At 57.2% G+C, this 15,133-nt stretch overlaps 2 protein-coding genes across 2 annotated transcripts; one reads left to right on the forward strand and one right to left on the reverse strand.

Annotated features, from left to right (window-relative positions):
* The first annotated feature begins 22 nt into the window (after positions 1-22).
* PFN3 (profilin 3) lies at positions 23-501 on the forward strand. Its single transcript, XM_088023462.1, has one exon. The coding sequence runs from the start codon at positions 23-25 to the stop codon at positions 434-436; it is 414 nt and encodes a 137-aa protein (XP_087879588.1). The 3' UTR covers positions 437-501.
* Positions 502-637: 136 nt separating this feature from the next.
* Positions 638-13,733, reverse strand: SLC34A1 (solute carrier family 34 member 1). Its single transcript, XM_028102822.2, has 12 exons — positions 12,621-13,733; positions 12,328-12,477; positions 12,110-12,238; positions 11,895-12,038; positions 10,874-10,985; positions 10,555-10,750; positions 10,377-10,472; positions 5,346-5,415; positions 4,901-5,068; positions 3,549-3,665; positions 3,323-3,447; positions 638-2,642 (listed from the first exon to the last, which is right to left on the reverse strand). Exons 1-12 carry the CDS (start codon positions 12,772-12,774, stop codon positions 2,139-2,141), a joined length of 1,965 nt encoding a protein of 654 aa, XP_027958623.1. The 5' UTR covers positions 12,775-13,733; the 3' UTR covers positions 638-2,138.
* Between the last annotated feature and the right edge of the window lie 1,400 nt (positions 13,734-15,133).

The raw sequence follows: 15,133 nt of genomic DNA on the forward strand, positions 1-15,133 counted from the left end.
CAGGGGTGCACTTTGAGCCGGAATGGGAGACTGGAAAAGCTATATCAGTGCGGTGCTGCGGGACCAGCGCATTGACGACGTGGCCATCGTGGGTCACTCGGACAATCGCTGCGTGTGGGCATCGCGCCCCGGAGGCCTTCTGGCTGCCATATCACCGCAAGAGGTGGGTGTGCTCACAGGTCCTGACCGGCGCACCTTCCTGCAGTCAGGCCTGAGCGTGGCAGGCCGCCGCTGCTGCGTCATCCGCGACCACTTGCTATCTGAGGGCGATGGAGTTCTGGACGCACGCACTAAAGGGCTGGATGGGCGCGCGGTCTGCGTGGGCCACACCCCGCGTGTGCTCCTCGTGCTCATGGGCCGGCGCGGCGTGCACGGGGGCATCCTCAACAAGACAGTGCATAAACTGATCAAGGGGCTACGCATGCAGGGCACCTAGCAGGACAGCTAGGGTGCCGTGCGGCTGGGCCAAAATAAACTGCTGGGCGTGGCTGGTTCATCCTATGTTTGCGAGCAGGGCAGTTGCAGATGACAAAACCAGTTTCCCTGGAAGATTCTTGCGGGGGGGGGGGTGGTACCTGATGGGGCTGGGATTCTGAGTCCAGAGGCTTCCCAGCCTCCTGTACCCTAGACATGGCCCTCTTATCCATGAGTGCCCTGCAGAGGCCTCTGGCCTGGCTTCCCAGAGTCCTTTCCCAAAAAACTTTGCACACCTCTGTGCAAGACACACTATAAAGGGAGCCCCTCCCACATCCCTCCCCAGGTGCACCCCAGGTAGGCCCTATGGGATCAGGGAGTCAGGCTGGAGGCCGGTGTACTTCTCACCCCCTCCACTTGGCAGGAGGAAGCCTTTGGAAGTGTTGTGAGTGGGTGGTGGAGTATGGCGGGTAGCTGGAGAGCAGCTCTGGGGCTCCCAGTTTCTTGCATCTCCTCTCACATACCCCAGAGGGAGTGGAAGGAGAGCACATGTCCAAGACCATCACAATGAGGTCTGGGGCCCTAGGGCCTTCCTCCCCCCTTGGAGAAAGAAGAACTTAGGTATCGCCCACCCCTTGACCCTCACTCTGCAGGCCTCAGCTCCAGGGGCCCTGTGGAAAAGGAGGAATTGAAAATCTTGGATGGGTTTAAGTGAGGCTCGGTTTATTGCCCAAAGGTAAAGGACAAAGGTGGGAGGGAGGGTGGCTGGTCGCTGCCCAATATGTGCTGGGGCCCAGGGTATGGCCTCTCTTGCCCATTTTCACCTTCCCTGCCCCACCTCAGTGTCTCCTGACAAGCCCCCACCTGTCACTAGTTTTCTGGAACACTAATCTTATCCCAGAAAGGGGAGGGGAGTCCAGAGGCAGGGAGAGACTAGAGGAAGTCAGCTGGATGGGGTGGGTGGGGATGGCGCAGAGAACCCTCCTTATACTTGCCTTGGGGTGGTCCCAGGCCCTACGAGGGACTCCCAGGAAGTCTGAATCAGGGGTTGGACTCATTAAGGCAGGGTTAGGTGGATTGTTGGGGTTAGCTTGCAGGAAATAGCGCTGCTGAACCCCAAGCCATGGTCTACCACCCTCCCCAGATGGAGGGCACACAGACTTGTAAATGCAAAATGAGAATTTAATTCCTTTTTCATCATGCAGTACCGGGAAAGGGGGTTGTGGCGGTGCTGCAGAACAGCCGGGTGAGGATGAGGAGAGTGGTATAATGGAGGAAGGGAGGTGACCGGGAGGGGTGAGAACTCAGCCAGTGACTCAGGCACCCACATCTCTGCACGAACAAACAGCTGCAAGTCATGTCCGCAGACCCACCCTTACTCCCGCTCCGCCGAGTCAGACGTGTGTACAGGAGAACCAAGCGCAGCCCTCCCCACAAGACCCCCTTGTGGGTCAAGGACTCAAAATCATAGCCAGGTACCCCGCAGCCTGCACACAGCTCCCCACAGGTGCATCAGTCCACACATGCAGGATGACACACAGTCTCACCTGAACATGCCCCCACACACACCACACACTGACTCTCAGTCACATGAGCCCAGACCTCTGAGGACCCACACAAGGACAGGCCCATGCCCACAGTGCATGGACACACCCCTCTGCCCTTCCACAGTGGGCACCAAGCACAGGCCCTTCCCTGCCCCCAGTGGCACTTCGGGCCGCAGGCTAGAGGCGGGTGGCATTGTGTCGAGCAGGCACTGCCAGGGGGGGGGACGGGGTGGCGGGGGGCAGCTCCTCCAGGAACACCCTGGTGGGCAGCGGAGGGGAGCGGGGCTCAGGCCTGGCACAGCACAGAGTGGCGCGGGTGATGAGGTGGTCCAGGGGCTGCAGGGAGTGCATCCAGCGGGGCAGGAAGTCCCACGTCTGCAGCCACTTGGGCAGGTGTCTGGGGCTGCGATTCTGCAGGACACTGACGAGCACCACAAAGGCCAGCAGGGCCCCAAAGGGTGCGCCCACACCCACCATGGCCCGCCAGCCTGCCATGGAGACGCCGAACACTAGCGAGGGCAGCAGCAGGAAGCACAGGAGGAGGTAGAGAACAGCAAACCAGCGGTACTTGGCGGTGCGCTTGCCCAGCGCCTTGGCCATGCGGATGGGCAGGCGCGTGCAGGGCACCGGGTACCACAGCAGGATGCCCGAGATGTTGAAGAAGAAGTGGCAGAGGGCAATCTGTAGAGGAGAGGGCAGAGGGGCTGAGGTGGGTGTGGGCGCTGGCTCCCCGTCATGCCAGCAGGGGTAGATAAGCGGAGCCTGGCCTGGCCTGGGCAGCAGGAAAGTCAGAGCTGATGTGCTCCTAGTAAAATACTGAGACACACTTCTGGACCAGGTGGTAAATAAATGCTACCCTAATGCTATACATTTCCCCCCACTGACCCCTCTTGCAAATTGCCCAGCAGATCCTGCCCAAACCCAGCAGCAAAGAGATGCATAATAGTTTCTGGCTCGGCAGCTCTGGCCTTCTGATTGGTCCGAGGCCTGGCCCCAGCCCCAGGCTTGTCATTACTCCTTTGCTCCTAGAACAGCAACCCCTTTGCCATCTGCCCCCCCTACTTGTCCTTCGACCCCAAGAATGGGCCAGCCCCTGTCGTGCTGCAGCCCTTCCTCAGAGTGCAAATCCCACTAGCTGTTGTTTGTGTGATTATCTGAGTAATTTGTGCCTGGTAGGTGCTAAGGTCTTGGAGGTGGCACCAGGCCGACTTTGCCCTGTGTGGTTTCCACAGAGCCTGGCATAGTGGGTGGCCCCTAGTAGGCAGTCAAAAACTTTGTTACATGGTGTCCCACCCTGGGTCAGCTGCCATGACTCAGTCCCAGCCCTGTCTTGCCCCTGGCAGCCACCCTCCCAGACGCACCTGGAAGGAGCTGGACAGCTTCTCCTTGGGGCTGGCCAGTGCAGCCAGGATGGCCGTGGTGGTAGTGCCAATGTTGGAGCCAAGCGTGAGGGGGTAGGCCCTCTCAATGCTGATCACACCCAGGCCTGGGGGCAGACGCAGAGGATAGGTTCTCCCCAGGCCCTTCCTTCAGCCCTTTCCCTGCCAGCCTGCCCATCCCCCGCTCCGCCTTGCCATGGGCACTCACCAATGAGTGGGGTAATGGCTGAGGTGAACACAGAGCTGCTCTGGACAACGAAGGTCATGCCGGCACCCACTACCATGGCAAAGTAGCCTGTGGCCCAGGTGAAGGGGGCGGGGAAGTCTGCGAGGACACACCCGTCCCAGCAGGGTCAGTAGGAGGGCATTGACAGAGTAGCCAGGGCCTCCCCTAGGGAGGAGGGGATTGGATGCCTGCTTCCAGGTGGGGCCTTGTCAGTGCAGTCCCCTGCTCAACTGCAGTGGCTTCTACTCGCCCTCCTTGATCTTGGGTTAAAGGCCCTTCTCAGCCTGGTTCATTCACATCATTGCTTCGACTGTTCCCTCTGCCCGGAATATCCTTCTTGCTTCTACATGTTCCTCCTTGGGGCTCAGTGCAGATACCACAGCTGCTGAAAAGCCCTCCCTGACCCTTGGCCCTCTGGCCAACTTTGTTTCTCCCGTCCCTAAGCTCCCCTGAATCCACAAAGGCACCTGACTCCAGTATTTGTTATGCAGCCTCGGCCAGGGCCAGGCACTGTCCCCAAAGACTGAAATGAAGCTTGAGATGAAAATCAGATGGTGTCATTCCCCTGCCCCAATCCTTCAAGGGCCCCCATTACCCTTAATAAAGTCCAGCCTCTGAACACAGCCTGTGGGGGCCCCGTGGTCTGCTCCATCCCTGTTACCTTGCCGACCTCTCCCTGCCTCGCTCAATGAGCTCCCACCGCACTGTTGGCCACCTTTCTGCCCAGCTGGTCCCTGCCTCTGTGCCTTTGCACCTGCTGTTCCCTCCGCACCGAACACCCCTCAGCCACATCTGACTACTACTCCTCATTTTGGCTCCCTCACAGAGACTGCTGACTGCCCATTGAAAGCAGCTTCTTCCATATTCTCTATTTGTCACTTTTGCTTTCTCCTTGGCGGTCACTCCTCTATCTGAATGTATCCCCCCTGGACCATTTATTTTTCATTGTACATCCATCTCCTCCTCTGGGCTGGGAGTCCCCTGAAGGTAGGATCCATCTCTGTGGCTCAGCTCTGTATCCTTGGCACTACCCCGTGCTTGGGCGCACGGATGTTGTGAGTACTTGTTGAATGAGTCAGTGGCCTCTGAGAATCCGTTTCGAGCCACCTACTCGAATGGAACCACAGCCAGAGGCGGCTGCGGATCCCCAGCTGCCAGCACCTCGGGAGCCTGAGATCTACACCCAACCCAACCCCTTCTTTGTTCACAGGGAGAAACCGAGGCTCAGAGATGGCAGGGCTTCACTCAGATCACACAGCAAGGCAGCGGTGGGACTTAGTAAGATTTGGAAGGTCCCATCCTGGGGCCCGCACACCCAGTTCTTGGGGGCTCACCAGTGTTGATAACCTTCTGAATGACCTTAGCCACCTGGCCCTTAAGCAAAGAGTTGAGCATCTTGACGAGGAGGATGAGGCAGGTGCATAGGAGCACCAGGGAGCCGGCCAGCAGAATGAGCCCCACGGCCAAGTCAGGCAGCCCTGTGTCCACGAAGATGTGGTTGCCTGGCAGGGGGGAGTGTCAAGCTGCTGAGAGCTGAACGCCTACAACTGGTTCCCAGCCCCCCACTTTTGCTGCCCTCTTGGGAGTGGAGCCTAAGATCCCACCCCAGCCTCCTTCAGCTTCAACAGCAGGGCCTAGCCGAAGCCCAGGAGCTGAGCTGGTTGACAGCTAGCTTTCCTGGGCCCGGTAGCAGCAGTGGTGGGGGTTGGGGGGGTAGACCTTCCTCCGCCCAGCTCTGCCCCTGCCATGCCACACATCTCCCATGACGCAGGCACTCACATTTCTCCATGGTGGCATTTCCAACCGTCCAGCTGTTGTTGGCTTCTGCCCGGGGCATAGGGGTGGGAGCCTAGATTAAGAGGAGAGTGACTTAGGGGCGCCTGGGTGGCTCAGTCGTTAGGTGTCTGCCTTCGGCTCAGGTCATGATCCCGGGGTCCTGGGATCGAGCCCCGCATCGGGCTCCCTGCTCGGTGGGGAACCTGCTCCTCCCTCTCCCACTCCCCCTGCTTGTGTTCCCTCTCTCACTGTGTCTCTCTCTGTCAAATAAATAAAATCATAAAAAAAAAATCCTTATGGGAGAAGTTAGGGTTCAGGGGGTGGGGGGACCATCGGTGGGCAGAAGTCCAGGCCCCACACTTCTTCCATCCCCCACCTACTCCTCAGTGTGGAGAGGCCCCCCAATTCAGAGGGCCCAGGGCCAGGCAGGTAGCCTAAATGAGGGGCTCAGGCTAAGCGTGGGGTGGTGGAGGAGTGTGTGTTGGGCCTATAGGGGCAGCAGCCCCTCAGCTCCAGGCCAGTGTCACCATCCAGGGAAGTAGCCCCGCATGGCCAAATGGCCCAATTCTACAAGAGAAACCCCATACTTTACAATTATGTGAGGGCCAGGTTGGTCTGGACCACTACTTTGCAGCCTCATTGGTCTGAGGAATTATTTTTTCTTAAATGCCACTGGGGAGGCTTATCTTTCCTTCAGGATCCCAGCCTTGAAAGGAGAGAGTGGGCTGACCTTGGATGAGGAGAAACCATCTCCCAAAGGAAGAACTGAGCCCCAGAAAGGGATGCTTACTCCCAGGGCTCCAGGCAAAACGCCAGAGCTACAACTTTTCCTTATTCACCCTCTGCCGCCTCTAGGAGCTGATATGGGCCCTGGTCCCAGGAAGTTCTGCATCCCACAGCCCCGGACCTCCCCTGTGCTGAGGGTCGTGTCTCAGGCGGGGTAGCGGCACTTCAGTGCCATGGCTCCTTTAGGGTTTATTCCGAACCATGTCATTTATAAAATATATGATAGGGATAAGAACTATTTCTGGTGCCCGGCTTTGAATCTGGTTTCTCTTAGGGGCCTGAGCTGCTATGAGTGTGAGTGGGGCAGTGTGCTCGTCTGTGTTCTAGCTGGCCCAACCAGGGCCCTGGGGGCACCCTCAAACCCAGGCCACAGCTTCAAGCTGAGAAACCAGGAGAGAATAGTCTCTGGAGGGCTCTGCTGGAAAAGCAGGCTGGAAAATCGGTGGTAAGCGCTGCAAGGGTGGGAGAGAGCCAGGTGTAAGGGGGAGAGCCGTGTGTTTGCCATCCAGCAGATCTGAGCAAGTCCCATTTCTTACACCAACAACCTGGGGCAAGTCATGCCACCTCTCTGAGCCTGTTTAAAGCAGGATGACATAAGAACTGTTATAAAGGGGCACCTGGGTGGCTCGTCAGCTAAGCGTCTGCTTCGGCTCTGGTCACGATCCCAGGGCCCTGGGATCGAATCCCTCATCAGGCTCCCTGCTCAGTGGGGAGCCTGCTTCTCCCTCTCCTTCTGCCTGCCACTCCCCCCTGCTTATTCTCTCTCTGTCAAATGAATAAATAAATAAATCTTAAAAAACAAAAGAGCTGTTGTAAAGGTTACAGGAGAAAATGTGTGTGAAGTGCTCTCCGCAGGCTTATCTCATGGTAAGTCTTCAGTAAGACATCGTGCCTCCTAATCAGGATTAGATCCCCTCAGTCCCTCGGCCCATGTAGGATCAAACAGTGGGAAGAGTGTGTGCTTATGTGTTTGTGTGAGGTTGACGTCCTAGGCCAGGATCAATGGCTCCTGCTGGTGTGTCTCAGGGTCCTGGCCCTGTTGGGGAAGACCATGGTGGACCAGCCTGGAGCCCTGGGAGGCAGGTGATCCCTGAGATGAATGCGTGCCTGACCAGCTTGTGCCCCACTGACCTGGCTGGGCCTAGGGTCTCTTAGGGGAGGAACTTCATGGGGCCCGGGGGTGGGGGGGTGTCCCACTCAGGGCTGGCTGTGTTAGGGCAGGGCAAGGCTGAGGGCTAAGGCCCCTAGGGTTTTGACACTTGACCTTCCTGCCAGGATTGTGTGGCTCTGGCTGAGCTCATAGGGATGGGGGTGGGGGATGCAGAGACTGAAAAGTGTGAGAGAGGAGTAGGGGTGGGGATGCCAGAGAGTGGGTAGGCTGCACAGTCAGGCTGGGGTGGGTACTGAGCGAGGGGAGGGAGCAGGCCCAGGGCTTCCTTGTCAGGAAGGTGGGAGTTCTAGCCTTGACAAATAACTGGGCAGCCCAGGGTCTGGAACATACCCCTAGATGTGCCCATCCTTCCTGGGCCTGGGGGTGGTGAAATCTGTGGGAAGAACAGAATAAATGAGCCCCAGGAGCCCTAAGCTAAAACCCCAGCTGAGCCACTCCCAGCTGTGTGACACTGGACCAAACACTTAACCTCTCTGGGCCACAATTTCCTTCCCTGCAGCCTGAGGTCTATAACACTGCCCACCTCTTCCCAGGGGCTAGTTTTGAGGAATCTTGGAAGAGAGTTAGGATTTAAGTGCCAGTAGGAACTGAAGGACATGATTAAGCTCACAGAACACTGTCAGGCTCCAAGAATCCTTTCCCTGGGGAGAAACACACAGGATGTGGGCCTGTGCTGTAGTTCAGCCTGCAGGGGAAGAGGGGCTCTAAGGGCTTTGTTTTTCTGGAAGCAGAAATCACCGTGCTAGCAGCGCCATCTGGTGGCAAAGAGGAGAAGAACTTCTTAGAGCAGCACCTACCGCCCCTGGAGCCGTCTCGGTCGCCTGGCGGTATTCAGGCCCCATGGGCAGAGTGGGAAATGGACACATATGGTGGGACACCAGGCTGGCTTCTGGAAGAGGCAGCGAGATGGGGGTTCAGAAGCATGGGCTCCAGCTTCCACCAGGATTTTCATTTTACCTCAATGGTATGGACTTGGGCAAGCCTCTCTGAGCCTGTAAAATGGGCCAGTGATAAATCCTATTTCCCTGGTTGCAAGTCCTCAAAGGATGCTTGTTTAAGCCAGGCAAGTATGGTTGACAATCCATAGTGTGAGTACATAAGAAGGTAATTCCCAGGACAGGGGTAGGCCTGGAGGGTCAAGAGGTGTTGGAACATTAAAATTGCGTCTGGGTTTTCTTCCACCATCTGGAAACCGTCAGATTCTCAATACCGTCTTTGGTGACTGGGTTCCTCGGAGGCTGGTTTGGGCGAAGTTGGGTGTCCAGTTGGGTGAAAGCTGGAGGCCACAAGGACAGGTTGGAAGGGAGACTCGGTGGCCACAGAACAAGCTGGAGTCTGGTGCAGGAGGAGCCACGAGTACACATGGCCGGAGCAGGCACTGGGCTGCGGAGCCGTGTTCCACATGACCTCGAGAGAGGGTGAGAACAGGGAGCTTGGATGCCACCCCTCAGCTACTCTCAAGCCCGGGAAATCCCATCTGGATACTGCTCTGGAGGACCTGTTCTTCCAGGAGAACTGGGCTGCAAGGCCAGTGCTCAGGCTAGTGGCGTAGGGCGCAGTGGGGACAGCCCCCCGCCAAGTGAACTTGGATGGCTGACTTCACATGAGTGGGAGACGGGATGCTCATGTCCACCTCACCAACACTTCGTGAGGATTCCGTCAGGGGCAGGCTACGTCCGGTGCAATGTTGCCAGGGGCGAGCTGCTGGGCGCGGCTGCAGGTGGGCAGCAGCTCTGTCAGCCGAGGGAGGGACTCCACAAGCCCAGGAGCTCCCTCCCGTGGCTTGTTTCCTGTAAAGATCAAGCGGTGTGATTTCTGTGTCATCCAGATTCTGCTATGAAGTGAAGAGGATTTGGGCAATTTAGAGAGCTCAGAGAGTGCCCAGGGGGCTGGTGAGAAGGCGGCACTGTGTTTGAGGGGTCACAAAGCCAGCCTAAGGCTGCCCGCATGAGCTTTTTGATGTCAGACTGCCTAGAACTCTCAGAAGTGCTGAACCAGAGCTGCTCAGATGCTCAGGTGCTCAGATGCCCAGAGGCCTAGATGTTCAGATGCTCAGGTGCTCAGATGCTCAGGTGCTCAGATGCGAAGGAGCCACACAGAGGGCGGGTTGAAAGGATGCTCTCTGTTCACGCTGGGATCAAGGGCCGGTGACATCAAGTAGCAAGTGGGAAGGATGAGGGGTCCAGGCCGTGCTGAGCCTTGGACTTCAGGTTTCCTTCTCTCTGTTCTGAATGGAGCTGCCTCTTGTATGTGATAATTAAGGAGAAGCAAATACCGTGGATTATGGTTTTGATGAAGCACTTCCCTTTCCCTGGCTGAGTGAGAAAGTATGCCAATGGCCTGCTTTCTTGTGAGCCTGGTGTCATGGCCGGTCCACAGGTGTGCTACTGGTCCAAACACATCTCCATTCCGGGGAAATGGTGCAGAAGGACTCATGGACACATGAGTGGCAGTCTCCTAGGGAAGGAGCCCCGACGAGAGTACAGTGGCTGTCGTGTCTCCAGTGAGGTCTCCACATGGCCCACTTGTCTTGTTCCTGCTTGTTCAGCTTCCCCAGGCACCCTCATAACCTCCTCACTGCCTCCTCCCCATGTTATCTGGGCCTCAAAACATGGCACAGCTGAATCACGACTCCCCCTGGCACCCTAGCGGGGAGAAGAGAGCCCTAGACTGCTAGACCTGTCCTCAGGGCCCTGAAATGGCAGGACAAGCTCCGGCAAGCCTCTCGGAGCCTGTCCTCTACCTGTGAAGCCAGAAGGTAGAGCCGGATCAGTGGTTCTCAAACTTGAGCACAGAGCAGACCTAGAGGACTTGTTGACACATAAGCTGCTGCGTCCCACCCCCCAAGTTCTTTCTGATATGTTTTCCCTAGACCTTAGTAGGTCTAGGGAAGGGCTGAATATCTTGGAGTTCTAATAGGTTCCCAGGTGCTACAGGAGCTGCTGGTCCACACTTTGAGAACCACTGGGCTAGATCGATGACATGCGACTCGAGTTGATTGGTAATAGCTGCCTCAAGCCACTGGGAGACTGGGAAGGATTGGCACAGAATTACTTGTGGCCAGGCCCGAGACTCACCTCTGTGGGGTCTGGATGGCACCAGATCCGGATGAGACTGTGGTTTCTCAGGGACTCGTCGCCGGTGGCAATGCTGGTAATCACAGACTTGTCCAGCTGTGTGCAAGATGTGGGTGGGGGTGAGAGGGGGTGCTTACTATCCCCCCCAGCCCCCACCGCATGCCAGCCTTGCCCCCACCTGGATGATGAGCTTGGTGAAGGGCTCTGTGATGATCTTGAGCAGGTCAGGGGCGTCGCGGCCGCCACAGATGTTGAAGGAGGCCACCACCAGTCGAGTGACATGGTGCAGGTATCCAGTGGCAGCCTCCAGGGGCAGCAGGACCAGAACCGACAGCCAGTTAAAGCAGTCATGCACCGTGGCCCCTGCGAAGGCCCTGGGCAGGGAGGCCATATTGCAGGGCAGGCCGGGGCCAGGATGCACTTATGCTGGGGGCTCCTGGCACCTGGGACCACCCTCCCCCGACACACACAGGCCCCTCACCACTCTACCCCCTCACCGCCGGAAGTCAGTCCTGTCCCCCGCCTGCATCAAGGCCACGATGGTGTTGGTGACAGAAGTGCCGATGTTGGAGCCCATGATGATGGGGATGGCAGAGCTCACCTCCAGCACTAGTAGAAGAGGGGACCTCTTAACTGTGTGAGGGCCACCCAGCTCCTGCCCCTGCAACATCTCCCTCCAGACCTGCTGCCCATGTCCCAGCCCCCAGTCCTGCCACGATGCTGCCCAGCCTTGGTGTCACAGGTACATGCGGGCACGTGTGATGTGTGTGCGTGCACGGTGAGCAGATGCACTGCGTGTGCACATATGTATATGAGGGCCCATGTCCTGCATGCAAATGCAGATCTGTGCTCGTGTGTGTACATGTACACAAGTGTGATGGTTAGCTTCGTGAGTCAGCTTAGCTAGGCTATGGCACTCAGTCATTTGATCCAACACTAGTCTAGATGCTGCTGTGAAGGTATTCCGCAGGTGTGATTCACCTCTACAACCAGTTGACTTTAAGTAAAGGGGATTAGCCTGGATAATCTGGGTGGGCCTCATCCAGTGAGATTAAAAGCCTTAAGAGCAAAACTGAGTCTATCCAGCATTGGCTTCCACCCAAGAGTTCCAGCGTGTCCTTCCTAACAACCCGCCCTACAGAGTTTGGATTTGCTTAGCCAGCCCCACAATCATGTAAACCAATTCCTTGCAATAAATCCTATGTATATCTCCAGCAGAGTCTGTTTCCCTGGCCGATGGAGTAAGTGACTATGTGGTGATAGGGAGCTGAGCCTTCCTGGGGCAGGACTCCCCATTTGCCACCTTTCCAGATCTTGAGGCACTCCTTCTGGCTGAGACTACTCCTGGCCATGCCTTAGAAGACAGAGTGGGAGATGCTGGAGTCCTGCTCTTGCCCTTGCCCTTAGCTCCCTGGCCCCACTTCTCCCCCCGGCCGCCAGCCCAGACACACCACCTCAGCCCCCTCCAGCCCCCGCAGGCCCCTGCACTCTTTCCCTAGCCCCGGTGGGCCAACTTACAGCCAGAGGAGACCATGCTGACAACGATGGACGTGGAGGTGCTGGAGCTCTGCACCAGCACAGTCACCAGGATCCCCACCACCAGCCCCGCGACTGGGTTGGACAGGATGGCATTGTCCTTGAAGATGTCACCAGCCACCTTCCCTGAGGAGCATGAGCCAGCATTGCCTGATGCCCTTCAGGAACCCTGTCCCAGTCCCCTCCTCTGGCCCTACCTCCAGCCAGCTGGAAGGCGGAGCTGAGTACATCCAGGGAGCAGACGAAGAGGTAGAGAAAGGCGAGCATCAGGGGCACCTTGAGGAGGGTCATGCCAGACCGGCGCAGCTTCTGGGCCAACCCAGGCTCTGGAGATGGGCCAGTCGTGAGCACAGGGGCCAGGGGCCAGGGCACTGAGTGCTCCCGCCCCTGCTGTCCACCCCCTGCCCAGGCCCACCTGGCTTCTGCTCCTCCTCCAGGGCCAGCTTGGCAGGCAGGGTGTCATGGCGCTCCAGAACCTCCCCGTAGGGGCAGCTGTGCTCAGTAAGGGCCACAGCGCCCAGGCTGGGGAAGGCGTAGGCGGGGGTCCCTGGGATCCTATGCAGGACTGCGGAGGGATGCTGGTCAGGAGTTCCCAGAGGCCCTGGGATAGGCAGGTTTTGGGAGGTGGGCCAGCAGAGGGGTGGAGACCTCACCGAGGACGTGAGCAACTGTGGGCACACAGGGTCCAGGGATGGGAGCCGTACTCACCCTGTGGGCTGGGCACGTAGGCAAAGGCTGTCCCACGCATCATGTGTCCCCCTCGGACTGGGAGTGGGGAGACAGTCGGGCCCCCCAGCCTTTCTCCATAGGACATCATCTTGGGCACACACTGTGGGGCGGCAGCGATGCTAACTGACAGCATCCTGGAGACTCACACATAACCTATTCACTCACCCATCGTCCACATCCACACCCACGTACTTACATGCACAAATACCCACAGTGTGTGATTCCAAACACATACCCAATGAAGCGTACCCTCTACCCCCACATATGCCAGAGAGGCACACTCAGGTACTCGGCCCAGATTCATGTATTCATTCATTCAGCGAGTATTTCTTGAGAATCTCCTCTGTCCTAGGCACTGAGCTAGATGCTGAGGTACAGCGATAACTAAGTCCAAGGACAACTCCTGCCCCCAGAAAACTCCAAGTCTCTCAGGGAGACAGAGGTCAATGAAATAATCCCTCAAATAGAAAGTGGCAATGGGGCAAAGTGTTCTAATGACAGATACAAGTGCCACCTGAGTTCCCCATGGCAAGGGGTGGAGGGGAGAGACAATCAAGCTGAGCTGAACATGAGTAGGAGTTGCCCGATGGATGGCGAGGGAAAAGGGCATGTGTGCAGGGGCCCTGGGAGGGGAAGGAACTGGGAGTGCCCTGCAGCTGCAGGGGACCAGGGGACGGGTGTTAGCAGAGCTTGCAGATGTGGGCCAAGGCTGCGCATGTGGGAGTTCTGGTCATCCTGAGAGCCGTGAGGAGCCCTGGACACCTGGCTCATGCGACCAGCTGGACGTGCACTCAGGGAAGGGTCCACTGGCCTGGATCCCAAGTTCCTGGGTTCCCCTCACAAATGAACTTCTTTCCCCATTTTCCTCCCTCCCTCCCAGCAACAAACGAACACTGATGGCCTTTCTCCCACGAATGAGTTTCAGACCAGGACTGGTTTAGGTAAGGAAGTTTCCCCATTCTATCTCCAATCTGGGAAGCCCTTGGATTGCTTTAGGGCCCCCTGAACTGCCCCGGGAGTTCTTGGTTGTTGGGGTGGGAGTACCCCGGCCTATATCAGCAACCCATACCCCAGACCCCTATATTGTCCCAAGGGCCCTTGGCTGTTTGGTGGGGTTGGCGGGGGGGGGGGGGGGGTGGCGCTCCTGAGCTAAATTCCAAGCCCTGGAAGAGCATGAGTCCTCTTTACTTTGGGGGGGTAAGCCAGGCTAGACTGGGACCAAGATGTTATGGGTACAGGAAAAGGAAGCAGTTAGGGCAGAGGAGAGGGAGCAAGGGTGATAGGTTATTGCCTACTAAGACTTGGGGATGGGTTTGGGAGGGGGGAGCCCTGAGCTTACCTTGAGGTTCTGTGTTTCAACTCCTGCTCAGCTGCTTAAGGAAGCCCCAGGGGCCTGAGAAAGAGCTGGGACCCTCCTCTTTATACCCTTGGGTCAAGGGCAAAGTCCCAAAACCCTAGCTGCCCTCCCTCTGTTCCCCAATTAACCTCCCCCCTGAGATTCCTCCCAGTTAATTACTAATCGTCAGCTCTGCTGGGGGAGTCTGTGGTCAAGCTTTCCCTTTCCCCACACTGAAACTCAGCCTGAAAGAGACCCAAACCCAGCCATGGCACATCTTCTGCCCCCAGGCAGAGACACTGATGCCACTTAGGCACCTTATTCCCAGGGTCCCAGGAGCTCCAGCCCCTTTCCCTCCTTTTTGCCTGACAGGACTCCCCGTGGAGTAGCCTTGCCATGCATCTGGATGTCTGTGGGTCTGTCTGTGGGTCTTGGGGGCATTTGGAGGAGAAGGAGCATGTGATGGAAGAAGTAACAGGAGAGAGACCTGGAAAGGCTGCATAGTGTTGAGTCAGGGAAGGTCTCCAGTGCGTGACCACAAATCCAGGATGCGTCTGAGAGAATGTGGAGCCTCTGCTCAGATCAGGAAGGGCCTGTTCTGCATTTTAGAATGGTCTCTTTAAGGGGGGGTTATCTGTCAAAGGGGCAAGTCTGGAAGCAGAGAGACCGGCAAGAGGCTGAGGAGGTGGTCCAGAGGAGAGATGATGAGGTCTGAATCAAGTGGAACAGGGCGGGTAAGGAGAAGATGCATCCCAGGGATACCTGGGCAGTGGAATGGGGGAGGAGGAGCATGGCAGAAAGAGGAAGTTTATGACAGTTGGGTTTCTGGATCGAGAGGCTGATGATGGTATGGGGTCTGTTGCAAAACTCCTGAAACCCAGAGATGGTTCTTAGGGAGACTTTGAGAAGCTTGTTTCCCTTTCATGGGACTCTGGAGCCTGAATTGGGGCCCAGATTCACAAGAGAGATGAGAAGAGAGATTCCCTTCTACGGGAGGAAGGTTGAACAGATCTAGCTGTGGTGGGTTCCACTCAAAATCTAGCTTGGGCAATTGTCCGAGTAACCTGTCTAACCATCTGTCCATGCATGCATGCATGCATCCATCCACCTCCCCCAGCCCATCTACCTAGCCAGCCAATCATGTGTCTATCCATCC

This window comes from Eumetopias jubatus, unplaced genomic scaffold, assembly GCF_037043125.1.
Source record: "Eumetopias jubatus isolate StellerSeaLion01/CBP00866 unplaced genomic scaffold, mEumJub1_p1.0 scaffold_5, whole genome shotgun sequence".
Taxonomy (NCBI): Eukaryota; Metazoa; Chordata; class Mammalia; order Carnivora; family Otariidae; genus Eumetopias; species Eumetopias jubatus.

Bases quoted from the DNA above. Each gene is read 5' to 3' on its own strand.
- PFN3 (XM_088023462.1), top strand. From the start codon at position 23: ATGGGAGACTGGAAAAGCTATATCAGTGCGGTGCTGCGGGACCAGCGC.
- SLC34A1 (XM_028102822.2), bottom strand. From the start codon at position 12,774: ATGCTGTCAGTTAGCATCGCTGCCGCCCCACAGTGTGTGCCCAAGATG. The intron at 12,039-12,109 runs GTAGGGCCAGAG...CATGCTCCTCAG, and splicing joins CGCCTTCCAGCTGGCTGGAG to GGAAGGTGGCTGGTGACATC. The intron at 5,416-10,376 runs GTGAGTCTCGGG...CTCTTAATCTAG, and splicing joins GCCATCCAGACCCCACAGAG to GCTCCCACCCCTATGCCCCG.